Here is a 20,089-nt window from a genome sequence, read left to right on the forward strand (position 1 = left end):
AGCGCTGTTGCATCTCCGATGCTGAAAAGCCTTTGCAACCGTGCAACCGTGCAACGTCCATAGCGATAGTCATAGCCATACTCATAGTCATAGCTATAGCTATAGCTATAGTCATTGTCATAGTCATAGTCATAGTTGGTGTTTGGGGTTCGTCTCCTTTTTACTCTATTGGCAACTGATTAGCATTTAAATTAAAATGTCGCAAAGTGGCCTTAACAAAATGTTGCTAGCTCTTTAGTCTTCTCCCCTCAACCCTCTCTCCACCTCTACCTCTATCTCTATCTCTCTGGTTGTGTGTTGCTATTGCAGCTTATTGTCTCTGGTGTCACCTGTTTATGCTGCTGCTGCTGCTGCTGTCACTGAGATTGGTTCGCCTCGCAATTGCCTTTGTGCCGAGCACGAAAAAAAAAAAAACTCTGAAGCGTCAACCATAAAGGAGTATATATGCGGATGCGGATGTGGATGTGGACGGGATGTGGGATGCAGCTACGCTTGTTGCGGATGTGGCATGCAATTGTTGCATGCCACTTCAAAGAGCGCGCTCCACTCACAACAGGCGGCGACGGACGACGACGATGAGCTTAATTATGAAAATTAATTGTATTCGAATGAATAATGTTAATTGATTTTTCTCTCAATCGGCCCACCTGGCGTATAAGTAATCAAGCCGCTTTGCTGACCTCACGCGCGCAGCGCTTACTATGATGCTCCATTGTAGTCGCATCGCATCGCCATCTCGTCTCGACTCGCATTTCACCAATTAATTAGTCCATTTCATTGTTGTGCGCCAGAGAGAAACAACGCAAAATCAAATACGTTCGTTTCATCCACGCTATCTGCCACGCCCCCGCCTCCCGCCCACCGCTTCTCGCCCATTTTGCCTGTTATTGCAATTGAGATAGTTAAGCACTCAGTCACGTAATTCATTTGCATTGAGCGCGTGGTCAGCGCTGAATATCCCTTAGCGTGCCATCAGCAGCAGGCTAAAACAGCAGCAGCCACTCCCCCACAGAGAGAGAGTCTGCGGTGTGGGAGCGCCAAAAAGAAGGGCAGCGTGCCACGCGGGCCTATTCTCCAATATTGCGCCTATTCCCTGCATGTTTCGCTCTACATTTAACTCTCCATTCCATAACTTTTACGCATTGACAGTGTGCCAAGCTCGTCTATGCTTGAGCTCTGTTTAACGGTCTATTTAATTCTCTTTTCCTGTTCTTTAAATACTTTTATATTTCCACACGTTTCACTTGCACTTTTCTCCATCATTCCAATGTTAAGGCTTTATTCTATACAATAATCTTCATTATTTTTTATTTGGCTAGGCAATTGTACTGCTTTATTATAATCTATTGAGATAATTCTCTACCACCATTACTCATATTTAGCTATATCCGCAATTACTTTCATAATTCATTGCGAAACTCTTTATTATTCTATAAAACTCTCCGCCTCTTTCTTCTACAATACTCGCAAATACTTTTGTAATACTGTTTACAACATACATATATAGATCTGCCTAACTTTACATTTCGGTCGATATTGTTTCTTTATTTCTTAGCGAAACTTTTCATTACTTTCCCTATCTCTCTATTACTCTACATCACTCACCACTTCTCTCAATTAGTCTAAAATACTCGCTATTGCTTCTATTATTCTTCTTACAACTCTCTACTACTCTACACAACTCTACAGAACTCTCCATCTTTCACTATTCTTCTACACTACTCGCAAGCAGTTCTATAATATATTTTACAACTTTTCAATACTCTACACAACTCTACATTTCAGCTATTGATCCTGTAATACTTTGGGAATCTGTACATTACTCTCAGCATCTCTTTAGAACTCTCCATTACTCTACACCACTTACCACTTTTCTACATTAGTCTACAATATCCTCTATTGCTTTTATAATACATTTCACAACTCTCCTATACTCAGCATATATCTACACTTCCCTCACTATGCTAGAATTCCTTGCAAAACTCTCCAATACTCTAACCTCCTCTCCACAACGCTCTTATAGAGTACTCTACATTACACTACACTCCACAATTGCACCCAACTCTTTCTCCACTTTTCTTCAATACTCTACACTACTCGATGTCATTCTATAATGCTGTTGATTGCTGTTCACTGTTGAAAGGCTAGCTCCATCTCTGAACTTCTCATAAAACTCTCCACTCATCATTTCTATTCTAGGGTACTCTACACTTTTTTCTCGTCTCTCTTTCTCCACTTTTCTTCAATACTCTATACTGCTCAATGCCATTCTATAATGCTGTTGATTGCTCTTCACTGTTGAAAGCCTAGCTCCATCTATGAACTTCTCATAAAACTCTCCACTCATCATTTCTAATCTAGGGTACTCTATACTATTTTCTCGCCACTTTTCTTCCATACTCTACACTACTCGATGTCATTCTATAATGCTGTTGATTGCTCTTCACTATTGAAAGCCTAGCCCCATCTCTGAACTTCTCAGAAAACTCTCCACTCATAATTTCTATTCTACACTATTTTCTCTAATTGCACACAACTCTATCTAATTTTGTTTTCTGCTATTCCAAAACAGCTTTAAGTGTCTATCCGGCTTCTGTTCAGAGATGCGTACGAGTGTAAACTACATAATTCATCTAGAAGTAGTAGAGAACATCAAATTTAGCTCGTGAGTAACAAGTAGTCACACCTCAGATGGACACGAGGTGGCAAGGGAGGAGCAGAGAAGCGGGGGAGGTATATTTTTCGTATAGTTCATGACATTTGGTCGTTGGTCGTCGCCCCCAACTGCAACTGTTTAACCAAATTGATGCGTGGAAAACTTTGTATTTCGGCTATTTTTTATGCGACGTTTGGTCATTTTTCATGGTCAGTAATTGGCAAGACTATGACGTCGTCGTAGTCTTTGTGCTCCGTCTCTACCTCAACGTTCAGCTTCAGCTTTAGCACAACTGCTGTTCCATATCATGCATTGTCCCCTTGGGCTGGTGACAGAACGAAGCAAACGAAGCGAACGAAAGCGCGCGCGTTGCTGTTGCGTTTATTCTCCCACCATTCTCTGGCCTTCTTCATCTTGACTCGTCCCCCAACACACACACACACACACACATACACAGAGGCTATGCATATATATGCGCTATTTATGTGGGCGTGTGTGTGGGCGTGTGCCATCTATGCTCACGTATCAATAAGTGCTTGAGACGTGAACTGAATTTTTTATTACCGTTTCTAGAAGTATGCACAAAAGTGAATGTCCCTCGCCGTGCCGCAGGACGCAAGACAAGCAACAAGAGATGGAGAGAGGTGGAGTGGGGAGAGGGGTGAAAAGTGGGGGCTAGAGGCACGCTGATAGAGCGCCAAATGGAGGTGGCAACGAGTGAGGCCGTTTGTTCCTTCGTTCGTTCGTGGCTGAGGCAGGACGTTGCGAATATGTCTCTCAGCATGCCAAATTGCCTGTGAAATATTTTCCAAATATATACACATACCACACACACATGTGTGTGTGTGAAGATATATCCATATATATATATGCAATTGGAATACTCTATAACTGAATGTCTTTTGTTCTCGCAAAATATGTCGCTTTAAACAAGGTTTGTCACATTTTCCACTTATCTCGTTCACTTTTCGTTTTATTAAATTTTTAGGCTGTCAGCGCACGTTTCAGATGGTTGGTTAGCCTTCGGTATATTTCAGTATTTTTTGTAGTATATTTTAGGAATAATACTGCGTTCTTATTGTTGCATTATCACCAATACAATATGTTTCTTTGGCTGTCAGCACACGTTTCAGTTGGTTGTTTACCCTTCGGTATATTCTAGTATTTTTGGTATTTTAATTTAGTATATTTAAAAAAGAATACCACATTCTTGTTTCTGCATTGAGGTTGTATAGCCTTCTAATCTTGTATATTCTAGTATTTTTAGTATTTTAATTTGGTATATTTTAGAAATAATACTGTATTATTGTTGTTGCATTGATCACCTATACAATGTTTCTTAAGCTGTCAGCGCACGTGTTAGATAGTTGTATACCTTTCGGTATATTCCAGTATTTTTTAAGTATATTTTAAGAGTAATACCGTATTATTGTTGTTGCATTGATGGTTGTATACCCTTCTGTATAGTATAGTATTTTTTTAGTATATTCATTTGGTATATTTTAAGAATACTACCGTGTTAGAGCACGTTTCAGATGGTTTTTAGCCTTTAATATATTCGGGTATTTTTGAGTATACTGATTTGGCATATTTCAAAAATTAATGGTATAGCATTCGGCATATTTCAGTATTTTTTTTAGTATTTATTCTTGTTGCATTGATCACCTATACAATATATATTGCATATTGTAGTATCAAAATAATAATTTTTTTAGTTCTAGTTTTTTAGATTTATAGTTAATACAGTTTTGTTTTATAATATTAAAATTCTAAAACAATCGACTAAAAACTAGTCTAGGCATTTAAGATATTGTTTTGATACCAGAAACATTATCATCATCATCAATTTTATCGACTAGTAAAATATTTTTGAAAATTTCATAATTATAATCTATTTTTGAAAGCCATCGCATCTCTGTCAGTTTTTTTTATAGAAGAAATCTATCAAATAAAGTCGAAAAATAATATAAAATCAGATGACTGCGCATCTCAACTAATTTCAGCATCAGCATTATATAAAAAGGGATGGATAGAGAGGGCGATGGTAAGTGAGACTTAGAGTAAGTGAAAGAGAGAGTAGAGTGTTTGTTCATGAGGCAATTGGCTACTAATCTGAGGCACTCAGCGCACCATTTGGCCTAATCCGTTAGCGAAAGGGACGACGGACATTATGAGTTCAAAACGCAACGCAACGTAACGCATCCATTTTAATTATATGCCACGGTATATGGCGTTATGTGTGGGGATTAACTGTAGCTCTCAAGCTTGAGCTTGAAGTTTCGAACGGCATCGATAGTGAGAGTTGAAGATGCTGGGATGCTTGGGCTGAGCAACTTACGAGACACTTAAGTGCATTCGTCCTGCGACCCAAGCCAAGGACGTTCACGTTAGAGCTCGATTTATCGCCACTAGAGACGGGCATGTCTCCTGTGTCATTAAAGCGAAATGAAAATAGTTAATGCTATTTCACTTTAAACCTTTTCTCCTTAATCATATAATGGTATGTAAAATTTACTGATTGGGAAAGAAGAGTAATAACTATTTTCTGAAATCGATGCAATATTATGGAATGTGATTTTATATAACGCTACATAATTTAACACAAAATAAGCCAGAAAAATCCTACAAAAACTGCAATTACGATAGTTACAATAGTTCTTAAGAGTTCAAACTAATTTCAAATAAAGCCCGTCTGATTAGATATTGATTAGTGTCTATGATTGTTAAGATAGTTCTTAAGACTACAAATCAAATCTTAGATTAGCATATACGATATCATTTACAATAGTTTCGTCTGATTCAATATTAAACAGCAACCATCATAGTATTTACGATAGTAACGTTAGTTCTTTACAAAATACTAAAAACTAGTATACTACTTCGTAGTATAATTGAAAGCTTAATCTAGATAAAGTAATTGTTTAATTTATAGATTTCTTCAAACTTGTTTGCTACACACAAGAGCAAAGAGAAAGAAAAATGTGCAGAACAATGAAAATAAGCCTTAGCTTGTGCTTATCGTGACACGCATCCATCTCTAGTCTGAGCTGTTGTGAGGGTTCAATGCCGTCGGCAATGGGATTGAAAATGGCTTTCAGGTAATTTCTCTTAATGGCGTGGAATGAGAAGAGCAGGAGAAGAAAGGAAAGGACAGGAGGAGGGAGGGAGGAGGTTGATGCCTTGGCAAACGTTTCACAGACGCTGTTTATGTCGGCGGAGCGTTAATTACTGGCTGTGTCAGGACCCAAATTCGAACTCAAACTGCAAGGGACAAGTGATAAACGGCCTGACATTGCTGCTTCTCTGGTCCTTTGGTCCTCTGGTCGTCTGGTCTCTCGTCGTTGGACAATTGTGAATCTGGCTGGCTTCAGCAATTGATTTATAAATCAATAAAAATATGTGCATAAATATTTGCCGAGACAATATAAATAAATTACAATGCAGTGTGAGCAGTCGGCTGAAAAACCTTATGCAAAATGCAACAGGACGCAGCGGCGAAAGGACAACGAAAGACAACCGGAGGACAGAGAATAGAGAACCGAGAACAGAGAACAGTCAGCACCGACTTTAAGGCCAAGATGAAGACACGAGTAGCAGATATTCAATATGAATATGAAAATGGAAATCGCAATCGCAATGGCAATGGCAAGAGGAGGAGGAAAACGGAAAACGAAGCAAAAAGGAATGAGGAAAATGGGGGAAATGTGGCCCAAGATGCAAGCACAGACAATGCCAGTCAAGCAATATGAATGTGAATGCGAATGTGAATGCGAGTATGAATACACTCGTATGAACGTAAGCATATATGTGGCACATAAGTATGTGTTGTGCATGTTGCTGCTGCTGTTGCAACCTCTGCCTATTTCTTATTAACTGACCAGCCCAGTGAACACTTGGCTTAGACCTAAACGAGGGCAGATTGAGAAGTTTTTAACTTGTGGAAATTTACTTAAAAAAAACTTTGTTCGGTTCATTTGTGATCAGTGAATTGGGTCGTTGGAGTATAACAGAGTGTAATAAAACCTTTTTTTAAAAATATATTTATGTAATCTGATGACTATGTATGATGAAGTTCCATTAAGAAAATTAAGTTTATTACATACATAAATAGATATGCTGACTATCAAGTGTATTGGAAATAAGTAATACTATATCAACGATAATTTCAACAATTGTGTAATTTATTATGGATCGATTTAGCTTGTGTATCAATCGATACTTTAACTGTTAATAGAAACAAATATATTAAATAAGCCCATTTTCTTAAAATCCATACATTGAAAGAGTTGGTAACACTATTTTATTTTTACTCTTTACTTCCATTCTATTGAATAAGTCGTTGGGGGTGGCATGTGAAAATATGTAGTATTATATTTCAAACATTGAAGATTATTTAGTACGTTATTTCTAACAACAATAGTTTATTCATTGCAAATATTAAATTGAAAATGTTGATGCCAGAAGAGTTCATCAAAAACCATGAAAAGTAGAGACTGACAATTTACCAATTTATGATTATTAGTAATAAAGAGAGAGGAAGAGGCGGAGGGAGAGAGAATGTTATGAATGTTATCAGTAAATGAGATTTGAAACAATTAATTAAAAGTCGATTAATTATGGTCGACGTGTGAAATGCATTAGACAGAAGAGTGAAATCGATTAGTTGTCAGTCGACCCACGCGTACCAGAAGCTGAGCGTAATCATACATGTGCATATGAAACTCGAACTCGACAACACGAGGACTATACAGCCATGGATAATGGCAGGACACGGAGCTTCAACTGTTGCTGCTGCTGCTGCTGCTGATGTTCATGTTGCTGCTGCTGCTGCTGCTGAGGGCAGCAATAGTCAGATTTACTTTGGACCCATAATTTGATGTATTGTGTGTGCAATGTGAACGCAATTTAAATATGTGTGCAATTACGTAAAATGTTTGGTTACAGAGAGAGACGTCCAGAGAAAAGCCGTGCGCTGAGGGGCGGAGCCCAAAAACAATTTCAGGTGCCAACTAATCAAAAATGCGAGCAATTATAATTGATTAAAACGAGCCCTGAGAGCCCAGAGCCAGCATCACAGCCAGCGTCAGAGCCACAAGCCTGAGACGAAAGCCCAAAAATGAAACGAGTCGATGAGCCGAACTCAAAACCGAGAGAGACGAATTGATGCAGTCAGGCAGTAATTCATCCATTTGAACAAATTGCATATGAGTTGTGGGTTGTGCCTAGTGAAAGGACAACCCAAAATATGTCAATAACATTGCTGTTTCTCCTCCTTCTTTGATCTCATATCACCAACTGATTTCCACTGATTTAAAGCAAACTTTATTTGCGGTTCAAATGCTTAATATCCTCCGACACTTTGACTGTCCTCCGACAATTTATGTTATCGCATCCATGCTTATGGCAAACCTCACAAAATGCATTGAAATTTATGGAAATAGAAAATCTTATTTGCTTGACAGCCTTTAATTAGACAGCTAAATCAATAAACAATTGCACAATTCAATTATATGCATTGAAGAGCGATAATATCTTTTAGAATCAAAGTAAAGAAATTCATTAAAATGACTTAGCATTTTTTTATAAAGACAAACATCTTATTTTCTTTTATTGATCGAAAACTGTTGATCATGCTTGCTCTTAGTTCATGTGTCTTTTGTTGATATTTACTTAAGTTGAATGAAGAACTATTCAACCCCAACAAAAAAATTGGTTTTAATCAGTAGAAGAACTTAGAAGTTATTCATGGAATAATTTTTATAGACATTTGTCTGCTGCTTTGGTTGACAATCTGGAATATGTTGTACTTTATGGTATATTTTTAATTAAATAGTATTATATATTGATTTACAGAATATAGTTTTTGGCGAATTTTAGTATTTTTCGGTATATTTATTTGGTATCTTTTGTACTTTATGGTATAAACTTGAATGTATGTCGATTTACGAAATACAGCTTTTGGTATGTTGTTTTTTGTAATTTTTCGGTATATTAAATTTGTATATTTTGTACTCTACAGTATATTTTGAAGTTATATCGAAAGTATATAGAAATAATAAATATGTCTTATGGTTACTTCAGTATTTTTTCGGTATATTCATTTTGTAGATTTTAACGATAATACCACACGGTTTTGCTTTTATTGAAAATACGAAGCGGGTATCTCAGTTTTCTTACTTGTTTTTTATAAGTTTCCAATATTAAATTGGTAGTAATTAAATTAGTTCACTTTCTTCGGTATATACATACATATATGTACATATGTAGTAGTATATACCTTCATATACCTTTTGGCATATTTTGGTATTTTTTTTGGCATATTACATTTATATAACTTAATGATAGTTATCACTGCTCATTTTTTGTATTTCACTTCAGCATATTTTAAATGTAGAAGTATATATCGATATGTGAAATAATTCTGTATTAAATGAATATAACTTTACGATAGGTATATTTAGGTATATTTTGAATGTAGTAGTATATATCGATATACAAAATATTTTAGAATTTTTTTGGCATATATATATTTATATAACTTTACGATAGTTTTCACTGCTCATTTTTCGTTTTTCACTTTCTCTCTCTCTCTCTTTCTCTCTGTAAAATCTTTGAAATAGTCTTTGAATTTCAGGACATCGATCAAAAGTGTGATTACTCGATACTTGGGCTAGTCGGATGCTATTATTTGTTGCTGCAATTAGGGAACACTCTAAGCTTGTAAGGTCCAGCTTATGGCTATTGGGTGAAATGCAATGCGTGCGCCCACAAAAATGCCGTTGAATCAATTTTGCATCAAAATTTTCAATATGCAACGTTGCGAGTAGTGGGGAGAAGTCTGTGTATGTGTGTCTGTGTGTGTGTGTGTGTGGCAGCTGCTGGTTGCAGATTGTGCGTTGCTGGTTGCAGGGTGGTTGTGGCTGTGGCCAGTGTTACCACACGCACAGACAGACAGACGGACGGACAGACAGACGGACGGACAAGCTTATGCACCTGGCCGATGTCCAGGCCGATATTCTGACCAACGGCTTTTAAACCAGAACCACACGAAACCCGAAAATGTAATTGAAAAATTATTTTGTTACACGTGTCCGGGGCTGCACTTGCAATGCTCTGCCAGTGGTGGGGCACTCGAGGGGGGTGGGGGGATGTGGAATGGATATCCTGGCATATCGGTTCCTGGTGCGTCCTGCGTCGATAATTTCGTGGCCTGGTCAAATTTTAATTAATTTGCCGAATTGCAAACTCGAATCAACTTCACAAGATTTAATAACCAAGTCGCTACGCGGTATTTTGTGGTTTACCAGCTCTCCCCCTCCCCCTCTCTCTCTCTCTCTCACACTCTCTCTCCCTTTCTCTCTGACTAGATGCTGATTAGCATATAAATTACATTGGCATCTTCTATACGCAATATGTTGCTTATTGATTTAACATTAATTGTTTATTGTTAATAACCGAACAGCCAGCGCCAACTTTCTCAAAGGATGTCACCTCGAGGTGTCCTTTTTTGTCACGAGGTGGATGAGATGGGAGGGGGTGGGGGGCAGTCAGTCCTTTGCACCAAACTCAATTAACTTGTTAATTTATTTGTCATTTGCTTTGCACGCTTAGTTCGTCTCCTTGCTGCGAAAACAACAGCAGCATTCAACAAGAGCAAAGGACACGCTTCAAGCCATCCTCTTTGGAGCTAGAGATGGGCGCGTGTCGTGACACGAACTTCGTTCCCAAAGTGCACTTCTAATAAGGTTGCTTACGTCTATTTAAAGTTGCTCTTTGATTAGTTTCATCTACTCATTCAATAAATTAGGTCTAGTTGAGTTTTTTATTAAGTTGTTGCCTCCTCACTTTTGAGCTAGAGATGAACGCGTGTCGTGACACGAACTTTGCTCTTTTAGAGCACAATTCTATTAAGTATGCTTGCTTCTTTTCAAGTCGCTCTTTGATCAGTTTCATTCAATTCGTTCATTCATTTAATTGCTGAGCTCTAGTTGAGTTTGTAATTCTCTCTCATGCAACAGTTTTAATGCATGGACTTATATTTGTAAATATATCTGTATTCATAGATGAATGAATTAACATATTGACAGAGGCTTTATATAGGGCTGATATTATCCATTGGTTTGCTGGGGATTAGGTTAGGATGGCAGTTTTTTTAAGTTCGACAACTTAAAACCAACGTTGGAAGTTGATATTGATATCCATTACAATTCAAACATATTCTTTTGCCACATCTCTGCCAAATCGTAAGATATCCTGCCAGGACTTATTCAGGATAACGTATTCAGGATAACGAATTCTTTGAATTTATGAAGTGCACCTTAACTGTTTGCCAAGAGAAAAATGGTTAACAATTTAAAAACTCCACTGTAACTGTATTTACATAAAAATCGAACTAAATTACACTAAATTTTAATTAAAAAAAAATGTAATTTCATTCAATTAACTTTTTATTTGTTTCTATTTTAGACACTAACTTAAAAAAAAGTGGCCGTATTTATGGTAAGTTTAATTTTTATTTATATTATTAGCTAGTATAGATAATTGACACTTTCATTTCTTATTACTCTTTTGTTAAATCAATTAATTCATCGCTATTCTTTCTTTGCCATTTCATCTCTTTTATTTTCACTTCTTATTTCCAAAAACTGATCCATCTTCCTCTTAAAAAGCCGCTTTTGTCACTTAGTTTTGAGTTCTTCTGATTGTTTTCTTTAGTTTTCTTCTAGATGTCTTCCGACCTTGTTGCATTTATTCTAAAACTTTCTCGTATGCACTTCGCTTATTATTGTTATACCTTTCTGTTCTCTTTTGCTTGCTGTTCATTATTTATTTTTGCATCCATTTATTTTACTTTTAAATCAGCTTTTATTTCGTCATATTTTCAATTTTTATTTTTTTGTCTTCCCTTTAAAGCTTCCACTTTTGTCGCTTACTTTTGAATTCTTCTGATTGTTTTCTTTAGTCTTCATTTAGTAAGTGTTTAACGTGCACTTTTGTTTCTTCTTCTTCGTCTTCTTCTTCATTTATGCCATTCACCCTTTACGTAATGCAATGCCTTGCCTCTCTCTGCGATTCTCACATTAATATCGCTAAAGTAGCCACAAGCAATCAGATGCTAGATGTTGTTGCCTTCTGCTCTTTGAGGGCGTTGCGAGTGTTTTACTCTACTGGAAGGAGGAGGAGGATGAGGAGGAGGTGGAAGTGGAAGTGGAAGAGGAGGCAAATGTTAGCTGGTAAAATCCTTTAACCGTTGCTCACTTTCAACTTTGAAGTTGGCAAAGTTTTCGCTTTGTATAATTAAAACTATGCAGCCAGCATAGCGAACATCAAACGGGGTGGATGGCCAGAAGGGGGGCGGAGGGGAAAGGGGGAAAGCTTGCAACGAAGACGAAACCAAATTGTTTACATGTGTCTTTGTTACAGTTATCATTGCTGCTGGTCGCGTGGAGTGGGTGCGTTTTGTTGTTGATGGAGTGAAAGGAGGAGAGGAGAGGTTAGAGGAGGGAGGAGGGGGGGAGGAGTTTGCATTAGCTGCAGGCAGCTCATTCGCTCTTTCGTTCATTCGTTCTCTTCTCATCTGTCTCGCTGTCCGTCTGTCTTTCTTTCTGTTTGTCGTGTCTTTCGGCTTCGTCGCGTTTGTTTGCCTCTGTGTTCTGTGCCCTCTCACTCACTCTCACTATCTCACTCTCACTATCTCCCTCTCTCATCTTCTCTACACATGCATATGCAAGACGCTAACGCTGAAGTTGACGCTGACACGCCCACACGCCGCTACGCCCATTTTATTTAGCATTTTCTTGTTGTTATTGTTTTTTTCATCTCGTCTTTTTTTTTTCTTCGTTTTCCTGCGGTTTTTAATTAAAATTAACTTTGTTTATTTTGCGCTTTTCCCATTTGGCATTGCCACGCCCCCCTCCGCCCGTTGCCTTCTGCTTGCAACAAGGCTTGCCTTTCGCCTTAAAAGTGATGTTTACTTTACTTGTGTTGTTGTTGTTGTTGCTGTTGCTGTTGTCGTTGCTTGTAATTGCCGCCATTTGCGTTGTCGTCACAGCCATCAGCAGCAGCAGCAGCAGCAGCAGCAACATCGGCAGCGGCAGCGGCAGCAATTGTTGTTGTTAGTTTTACCTGTTGGCTGCCTGTCGACAACAACAGTCAACAGTGACGTGCGGCGGCAAGTGTGGCAACTGCCGCCGACTTCCGACTGCCGACAGTCGACAGTCGACAGCCGCTTGCTGCCAGCAGCCAAAAGAGTTTTACAATCATCGTCATCACCATCGTCATCGTCGTCGTCATCGTCGCTGTGTAACTTTTGCAACTTTAGTTTGGCCAAGTTTTTGTTATGGCTGCCGGCAATGACTTCGCTGCCTGCCATCTGCCATCTGCCTTCTGTTTTTCTCGGCGTGTCAACGCGACTAGGACACACACTTAAGAAGTGCGCGATAGTTGCATAAATATCTGGAATATATTAAGATTGTGGAAATTAAAGCAAACATTGGCTGAATTTCCTAATTATTAATTTTAATGCTGCTAAAAATCGACTGTATTACTCAGCGTATACTTAACGCATATACAAATATTACGTATACGCAAGTTAAAAGCATTCTACAAACTCTTTGTTCTACATATATTATTGTTATTCAACAATCGCTATAATCGAATATATACAGTTATTGTACTTAAATGCAATGCAATTAACTGAAAATTTGATAAGCAATATGATTACAAATATTAAGTATACGCAGCGAAATGCGTATTTAAGATTGTGTGCTATGTACTTATTTTATTTTAGTTTCATTTGCGTTTGATTACGACATAAATCGAAAATATACAATTATTCCACTTAAATGCAATGCACTAAAGTTAAAACTTGATTACTAATTTATTACAAATATGAAGCATAAGTAACGTGTGTTATATGCACGCCTAATTTGGCTCAATTTTGTTGATTTTGCGTGGCAAATAAACAATTATTGTACTTAAGTGCAATGCAATTAAGTTTAAATATGATTAGCTCTATGATTGCAAATTTTAAGTTGTGTTCCTTTTTTATTATGCATATTTCAGCTTCATTTTGTTGAGTTTAATTTCAAATGTACAAAATTTGCACTTAAGTGCAATGTATTTAAGTTAAAAGATGAATTGGACTAATTTTTGTAACTAAATATATAGTTATTACACTTAACAGCAATGCACTTTTGTTAAAAGATGAATTGCAATTATACTAAATACTCAATTATTGCACTTAAGTGCAATGCATTTAAGTTAATCGATTGCCAAACTTAGTTCATGCTATTTTTTTGAATAGAATTTTGCAATTTTGCAATTATCCACATTGTACAATGCATGCTTTTATATTACTAGGCGTATGTTTAATATACATATAAACACATATTATGTATACGTGACGTGTGCTCGTTCTTATATTGGTTGTCGGTTTAGAGCTTCTAAATCATGCTCAATATGAACACGAAGTTTAGAAGTTAAGCCTGATTTTGTTCCCTTCTAGAAAGTAAATTTCTTCTTCTCTTCTAATGTATATTTGATGATTAGCAAGCTGTGTGAACAGGGCTTAACTTTGATTAGTTATTTGAGCTGACTGATTAATTCTGGTTATGCTTATAATGTGCTAGCTTTGTGTCTTCGCTTTTTGAATTTACAGCATCGAAGAACTAATAAGATACATAATAAACTTGCAGTTGATATTTGATATTTGTAATTCATGTTTCATGGTTTTAGTTTATAAATTTGATTGCTGAACTGTTGCTACACGTTACATGCTTGGCCACAAGTTGTGGTTGCCCACACGTGTTGCTACTGCCGCAATGTTTGTCTTGCAGAGTAGTCGAAAAGCAGCAGCTCCCCCTTCACCCGAAATGTAGCAGGCCGTTTGCCATTTTGATTATCGCATTTATTTGCCATTGTTCGCTGCTGCTGCAGCAGCATTTGGTGTTTGTCTTGTGCGTGTTGTTCGTGGCAAATACAAACGAGAGAAACAATAATAAAACTATCATATTATGAGAATTAGGCATGACTGTCGTTGTAGAAATGTGAAGTGCGCTTAAGATTAAGTCCACGCACCATCGTCGCATTGCCCAGCGAAGTGTCCGTGGACGATGTGCTGCTGTCCTCATCATCATCCTCATCATCATCATCATCAACTCCGGCATCCTTTCGCATGCCCGCGTACTCAGCGTAGAGCTGAACGAGAAGATCGCGAAACAACGTTGGATTCACATTGATGCTCACACTCATCAGGACAAACCAATCCCCGTAGCCGGCATGTGACAGCACCTGACGCACATGCGCCTTTGGCATTCCGCGCAAATGCGTTCGCAACAGTTGCAGCCGCAACTCTGGACAACAGACGAGCACTAGGCGATAGAATATATTGATGGCAGCCAGCATGGCGATGAACAGGAACCAAACGTATAGCACCGCAAACAGTTTCTCGTTCAGTATGTTCAATGGCAGCACGCACAGGATGTCGAGGACATTCGGTGTGCCGCTGGGGCCGTAGAAGAACATCTCGCACTTCGCCACCTTGGGGAAGACGCGTGACGTCATCAGGTTCCACAGATTCCAGTCGTAGACGGGTATCGCTGCCAGCGCGTGAATGTACTTGTGCCAGAAGCCGTTGAAGATCACGTCCATGAGCCAGAAGTTGAGTCCCTTTAAAGCGGGAGATGAAGAATTGAGAGTTATCGATAGTCGATAAAAGTATTGACTGTAGTGTAATTGGTGTGAGAAGCATTAAACAACCTGGATTTGAGTGAACGTTGAAGATAACGTTCATGAGCCAGAAGTTGAGTCCCTTTAAAGCGGGAGATGAAGAATTGGGAGTTATCGATAGTCGATTGACAGAGTAATTGGTGTGGGAGGCATTAAACAATCAGGATATGTTTGAGTAGTTAATTAAAAAGCATTGAGGGAAGCATAATTAGTTATCGATAATCGACAGTAACATGGTATCGATAGTAAAGCGGGATATGTAGAATTAAGAGTTATCGATAAATGATAAAAGTATTGATTGTAGAGTAATTGGTGTGAGAGGCATTAAACAATCTGGATTTGAGTGACCGTTGAAGATAACGTTCATAAGCCAAAAGTGGAGCGCTTTTAAGCGGGGGATCAAGAATCGAGAGTTATCGATAGTCTATAGGCAATGGGAGTATAGATTGCAGAGCAATTGGTGTGGATGGCTCGTTTATTGATTTATAATGAAAAAACTACCTTATTAAAAAGCATTGAGACAAGCACAATTAGTTATCGATAATCGAGAGTTATCGATAGACGTTAAAATTAAAGATTGTAAGGCAATTGATGGGAGATTTTGGATATTGACAGCTCGTTAACGGATTCATAACTGATAAAAGTTATCGATAATCGATAGAAACATTGTATCGATTGTAAACCTGAGAGGAATGAATACATAGATGCAAATTTAGATTGTGAGATTATTGATTGATTGAATTAAGCGATTGATTAATTAACACGAACGTAAACGAATATAAATTCATATCGATAGTCAATAATAGCATAGTATATAGATTAAAAAATCGAAATACAACGCATAAATCGAACTCGACTGAGAATCACTCCAATGAATACCAATAATGTGTCGATAAATGAGTTAAAGATTAATCAAAGAGAATGGACGAAGCACAATAAATCGATAATCGATAACATAGTACATATATGTAGAAATTAAAATCGATAGTACAATTCATTGAACCATCTCAATTAAATAGAAATTATGGCTGCGCTCGATAGCTACCGATAAATCAATCGAATACTATCGATAAACATGTACTTACGCTTATAATCAGATTGAGCAGTTCGCAGAAGGCATACTTAATGGCATAACAACAATGGATGGCCGAGAAACGCGCCCGAAAGTACTTGGTGAGCATGCGCAAACGCATTCGATAGGTTTCCTCGAGGATGAGCGCATCACCGATCTCACAGCACAGCTGCTCCATGCGCTGTCCCTCCCACACCTTCCACAGGAACGAGGGAAAGTAGAAGAGCAGCGACTGAAAGAGCAAGATCATAAAGACCCATTGGTAGTAGCGCAGATACAGACGCTTCGTAACGCCCCGCGTCTCAGGTCCGACGCCCTCAGCAATCGATAACATGCGAGCATATTGCTCATTGTTGGCAAGCAAAGCGCGAATGCTGCTTCGGTTGAGTGGCGACGATGATGGCACCTCAATGTGTTCGATGCTTAGCAATGCGTGCTTCTCGCTGTCCTCCTGCTCCTGCGGCAAGATATAAGTGCCCATGGTCCAGCAATAGGATTGCACATACTCCGCGTGCTTCGTGTCGCTGAGGCAGAGAATTGGTTCGCCGAAGTACTGCTTGGCCGATAGAAGAAACGTGCACGTGAGCAGGATGACAATGGTGCACTTGGAGTGGAGCGTGAATATCGGATCGTAGATGCGCACCGTCTTCAGACGCAAATACTTTGAGAGCGGCTTCACAGCGGCGTACATTCTTTGCTTCAGTGTCTGCCTTGTGTGATTTGTCGTTTACAATTACAAAATGGAAAACAAAACAAAAAAAACTCGGAACAGCAAATATGAGTAAAAGGCACACAATTCATACGTTGACAGTAAGTGAGAAAGAGAGAGACAGACATACAGTTGAAGTGACAGCTTGACAGCTTGCCATATTGTTGTCTCACTCTAACGCTTTCTTTGACACTGTCACAACTAACGGAAGCTGAATGCTATGAAGGCAGCGCTGTGATGTGCAAGCTGATTGCTATGACGACGCTGACTGATATAATGAAGCTGATTGTTATGTAGAGGATGCTGACCTGCTAAAGCTGTCTGCTACGATGATGACGCCTGCCCACTCCGGCTAAAGCTGCCTGCTATGAAGGAGCTGCCTGACCTTTGCTTTCGACGTTTTCCGTTTGCCGTTTGCCCTTGGCACTTGGCTCTGATCGAGTGGCCTCTTGAGTTTCCGCATTAAATACAAATTGCAATGACTTTTGCTATTTGACATGCATAATAATAACAATGCGCTGGCATAGTGCTCTGCTTTGCTCTGCTCTGCCTGCGTGTATACATACATATATCGTGTATGTATGAGGATCACGAGCGATGGGAACGACAACGAATGGCAGCAATAATAATAAAATGATTAATCGATGCTACATGACTGCATATACAAAATGCGAGAGTAATTCCCAGTGCTGTGTTGTCAGCCAGCGTCATTACCAGCCTCCCTCTCCCTCTCCCTCACCCTCTCTCTCTCGTACATCAGCCTCATCATCATGAACATCAGCATCAGCATCATTATCATGAGCATTCAACATCATCATTATGAGGCAACATTCAACATTATCATTGGAACGCGGCTGCCGTGCAAATGTTTATTGTGGGAATTCCGTTTGCAGCGACGTGTCGTCGGTCCTCCACCATCCCCTTCTTGCTCTCTCCCCCTCACACACACACACACACACATAGAGAGAGTCGCTCGCTTGACGTGAAATTAAATTTATGAATTCTTTCGCTGGTGCGTGACCAGAGATTTACTATAATCAGGCATCGGGAATCAACGAACACGCTCAGGAGACTAATTAGTCGAGTACCGTTTGCCGTTGTTACACTCCCAACAACAACCGCATCTCTCCACTCCACCCTCCACTCCCCCTCTCCATTCCTCTACTGTGCTCCAGCCTTACCAATTACAAGTACAAATTATAATTATAATTTCTCGTGCCGCATTGATTTCTTTTTGGCTCGCGGGCCTCATTGATTGCAATGAATTATACAGCATGGCCAACTAATTTGGCAGTGGGTCAGCGTTCAGTTCTCATGGGGGAGGCTTAGCTCTCCACTCTCCATCTCTCCTCCACTCTCCACTCCATCGCTGATCGGTCGCAACAGTTCGGTGGCTGTCTGTGTGTGGTTCGCATTGCTGACAGCGTTTTAAATATTTATTTAAATGAAATGCATTATTTAAAGCGATTTCCCATTGACCACAATAACCGAAAACGTTTGTTGACTGTGTCACGCCTGCCGCCTTGACTCTCCCCTCTCTCTCTCTCTCCCTCTCTCTCTCTCTCTCTCAATCGTTTGCCATCGACAGCAATCCCGCATTGCTTGTCATATGTATTTTATATCCTGTAGTAAAGCATGAAAGAGTTTTCTCTTATATACAAATATAAACTCATCATAGTTATTAAATATATTGTAAATCCTTTCAAAACAAAGGCTGCTAACTATTTAAATTCCATTACAAGGTGTCTCACTGTCGGTTACACTCGTTTTACCTGCTTCACTTTTAGGTTTTCTTAATTATAAATGAAAACTCATCAAAGTATTGAAAAGCGTTTAAAATCCTTTCAAAACAAAAGCGGAAACATATTTAAATTCCTTTGCAAGGTGTCTCGCTGTCGGTTACACTCGTTTTACCTGTTTCCCGTTTGGGTTTTTTGTATTTTGTCGTAGCCAGGTTGCGCAATTCGCGCTTAAATAAATAAATTGAACAATTATGCGTGGTTGCGGTTGTTTTGGCTTTGATGGAGTTGATGTGCAACGCTGCCTGTCGAGCTGTCCACTCCCTGCCATAATCCTATTACCTACCGCCCATCCAAAAAGGGCTGATACTCCTCCGCTCATATACCCTGTAATCTGTGCACAAGGATTTAGCAGCTGAGAGTATTTGCTTCACTAGCTGTCGATGGTCGTCAAAGATACTCTGTAATTCTAAGCTTATGATTGATAACTGATAATTATTTATTATTATTAACTTTATGTTTATATTTATTATTATTAACTTATTTTATTTTATTTATTCAGTCTTTTTCAATATGTTCTTTTAAATATTAAATGCTTTGAACGGATTTCATTGCTCGAAAGGTTCTTCTCATTCTTCGATTTTTATTGTTTTACTTTAAAATACTCTGTACATATTTATGTTTTATTTGTTTAAATATATTTTATATTCTTTTAAGAGTGTTTTAATACAGAATATTAACTGACAAATAACCAAAATGTTATTGCTTTAAATGTGCTCTTTCTTCTCTATCTTATAGTTGTACATTTTTAAAATATCCTTTAAATTTATATATTTTATCTATTTCTATAAATTTTGATTTTTTTGTACATATTGCTTAAATACTTTTTAGAATGCTTTCAAAAAGTTTGATAATAATGTAATATGTTATAATGTTGATCACTCTGTTTACGAAATTTGAACTCAGTACTTTCTGTCTTAGACCTACAATAAAGAATTACACAATTTTGTAACCTAAATCTAGTAATTTTGGCCTTATTCTAAGAATTTGGCATTTTCAGGCTAATGTTCGTAATTTTAGGAATTGGTTCTTAAAGTGGTCTTATTTTGAAGGCATGTGTTTAACATTTCAGTAAATGAATTAACAAAAAAAAAAAAAAAAAAAAAAAAAACCAGTATGTATTC

At 38.3% G+C, this 20,089-nt stretch overlaps 1 protein-coding gene across 1 annotated transcript; it reads right to left on the reverse strand.

Annotated features, from left to right (window-relative positions):
- Window positions 1-14,538: 14,538 nt before the first annotated feature.
- On the reverse strand, window positions 14,539-17,250 carry LOC117577983 (innexin inx6). The gene is made up of 2 exons (XM_034263079.2): window positions 16,471-17,250; window positions 14,539-15,325 (listed from the first exon to the last, which is right to left on the reverse strand). Exons 1-2 carry the CDS (start codon window positions 17,146-17,148, stop codon window positions 14,678-14,680), a joined length of 1,326 nt encoding a protein of 441 aa, XP_034118970.1. The 5' UTR covers window positions 17,149-17,250; the 3' UTR covers window positions 14,539-14,677.
- Window positions 17,251-20,089: the final 2,839 nt, after the last annotated feature.

The sequence above is a fragment of the Drosophila albomicans genome, chromosome X, assembly GCF_009650485.2.
Source record: "Drosophila albomicans strain 15112-1751.03 chromosome X, ASM965048v2, whole genome shotgun sequence".
NCBI classification, from domain to species: Eukaryota; Metazoa; Arthropoda; class Insecta; order Diptera; family Drosophilidae; genus Drosophila; species Drosophila albomicans.

Bases quoted from the DNA above. Each gene is read 5' to 3' on its own strand.
- LOC117577983 (XM_034263079.2), bottom strand. From the start codon at position 17,148: ATGTACGCCGCTGTGAAGCCGCTCTCAAAGTATTTGCGTCTGAAGACG. The intron at 15,326-16,470 runs GTAAGTACATGT...CCCGCTTTAAAG, and splicing joins TGCTCAATCTGATTATAAGC to GGACTCAACTTCTGGCTCAT.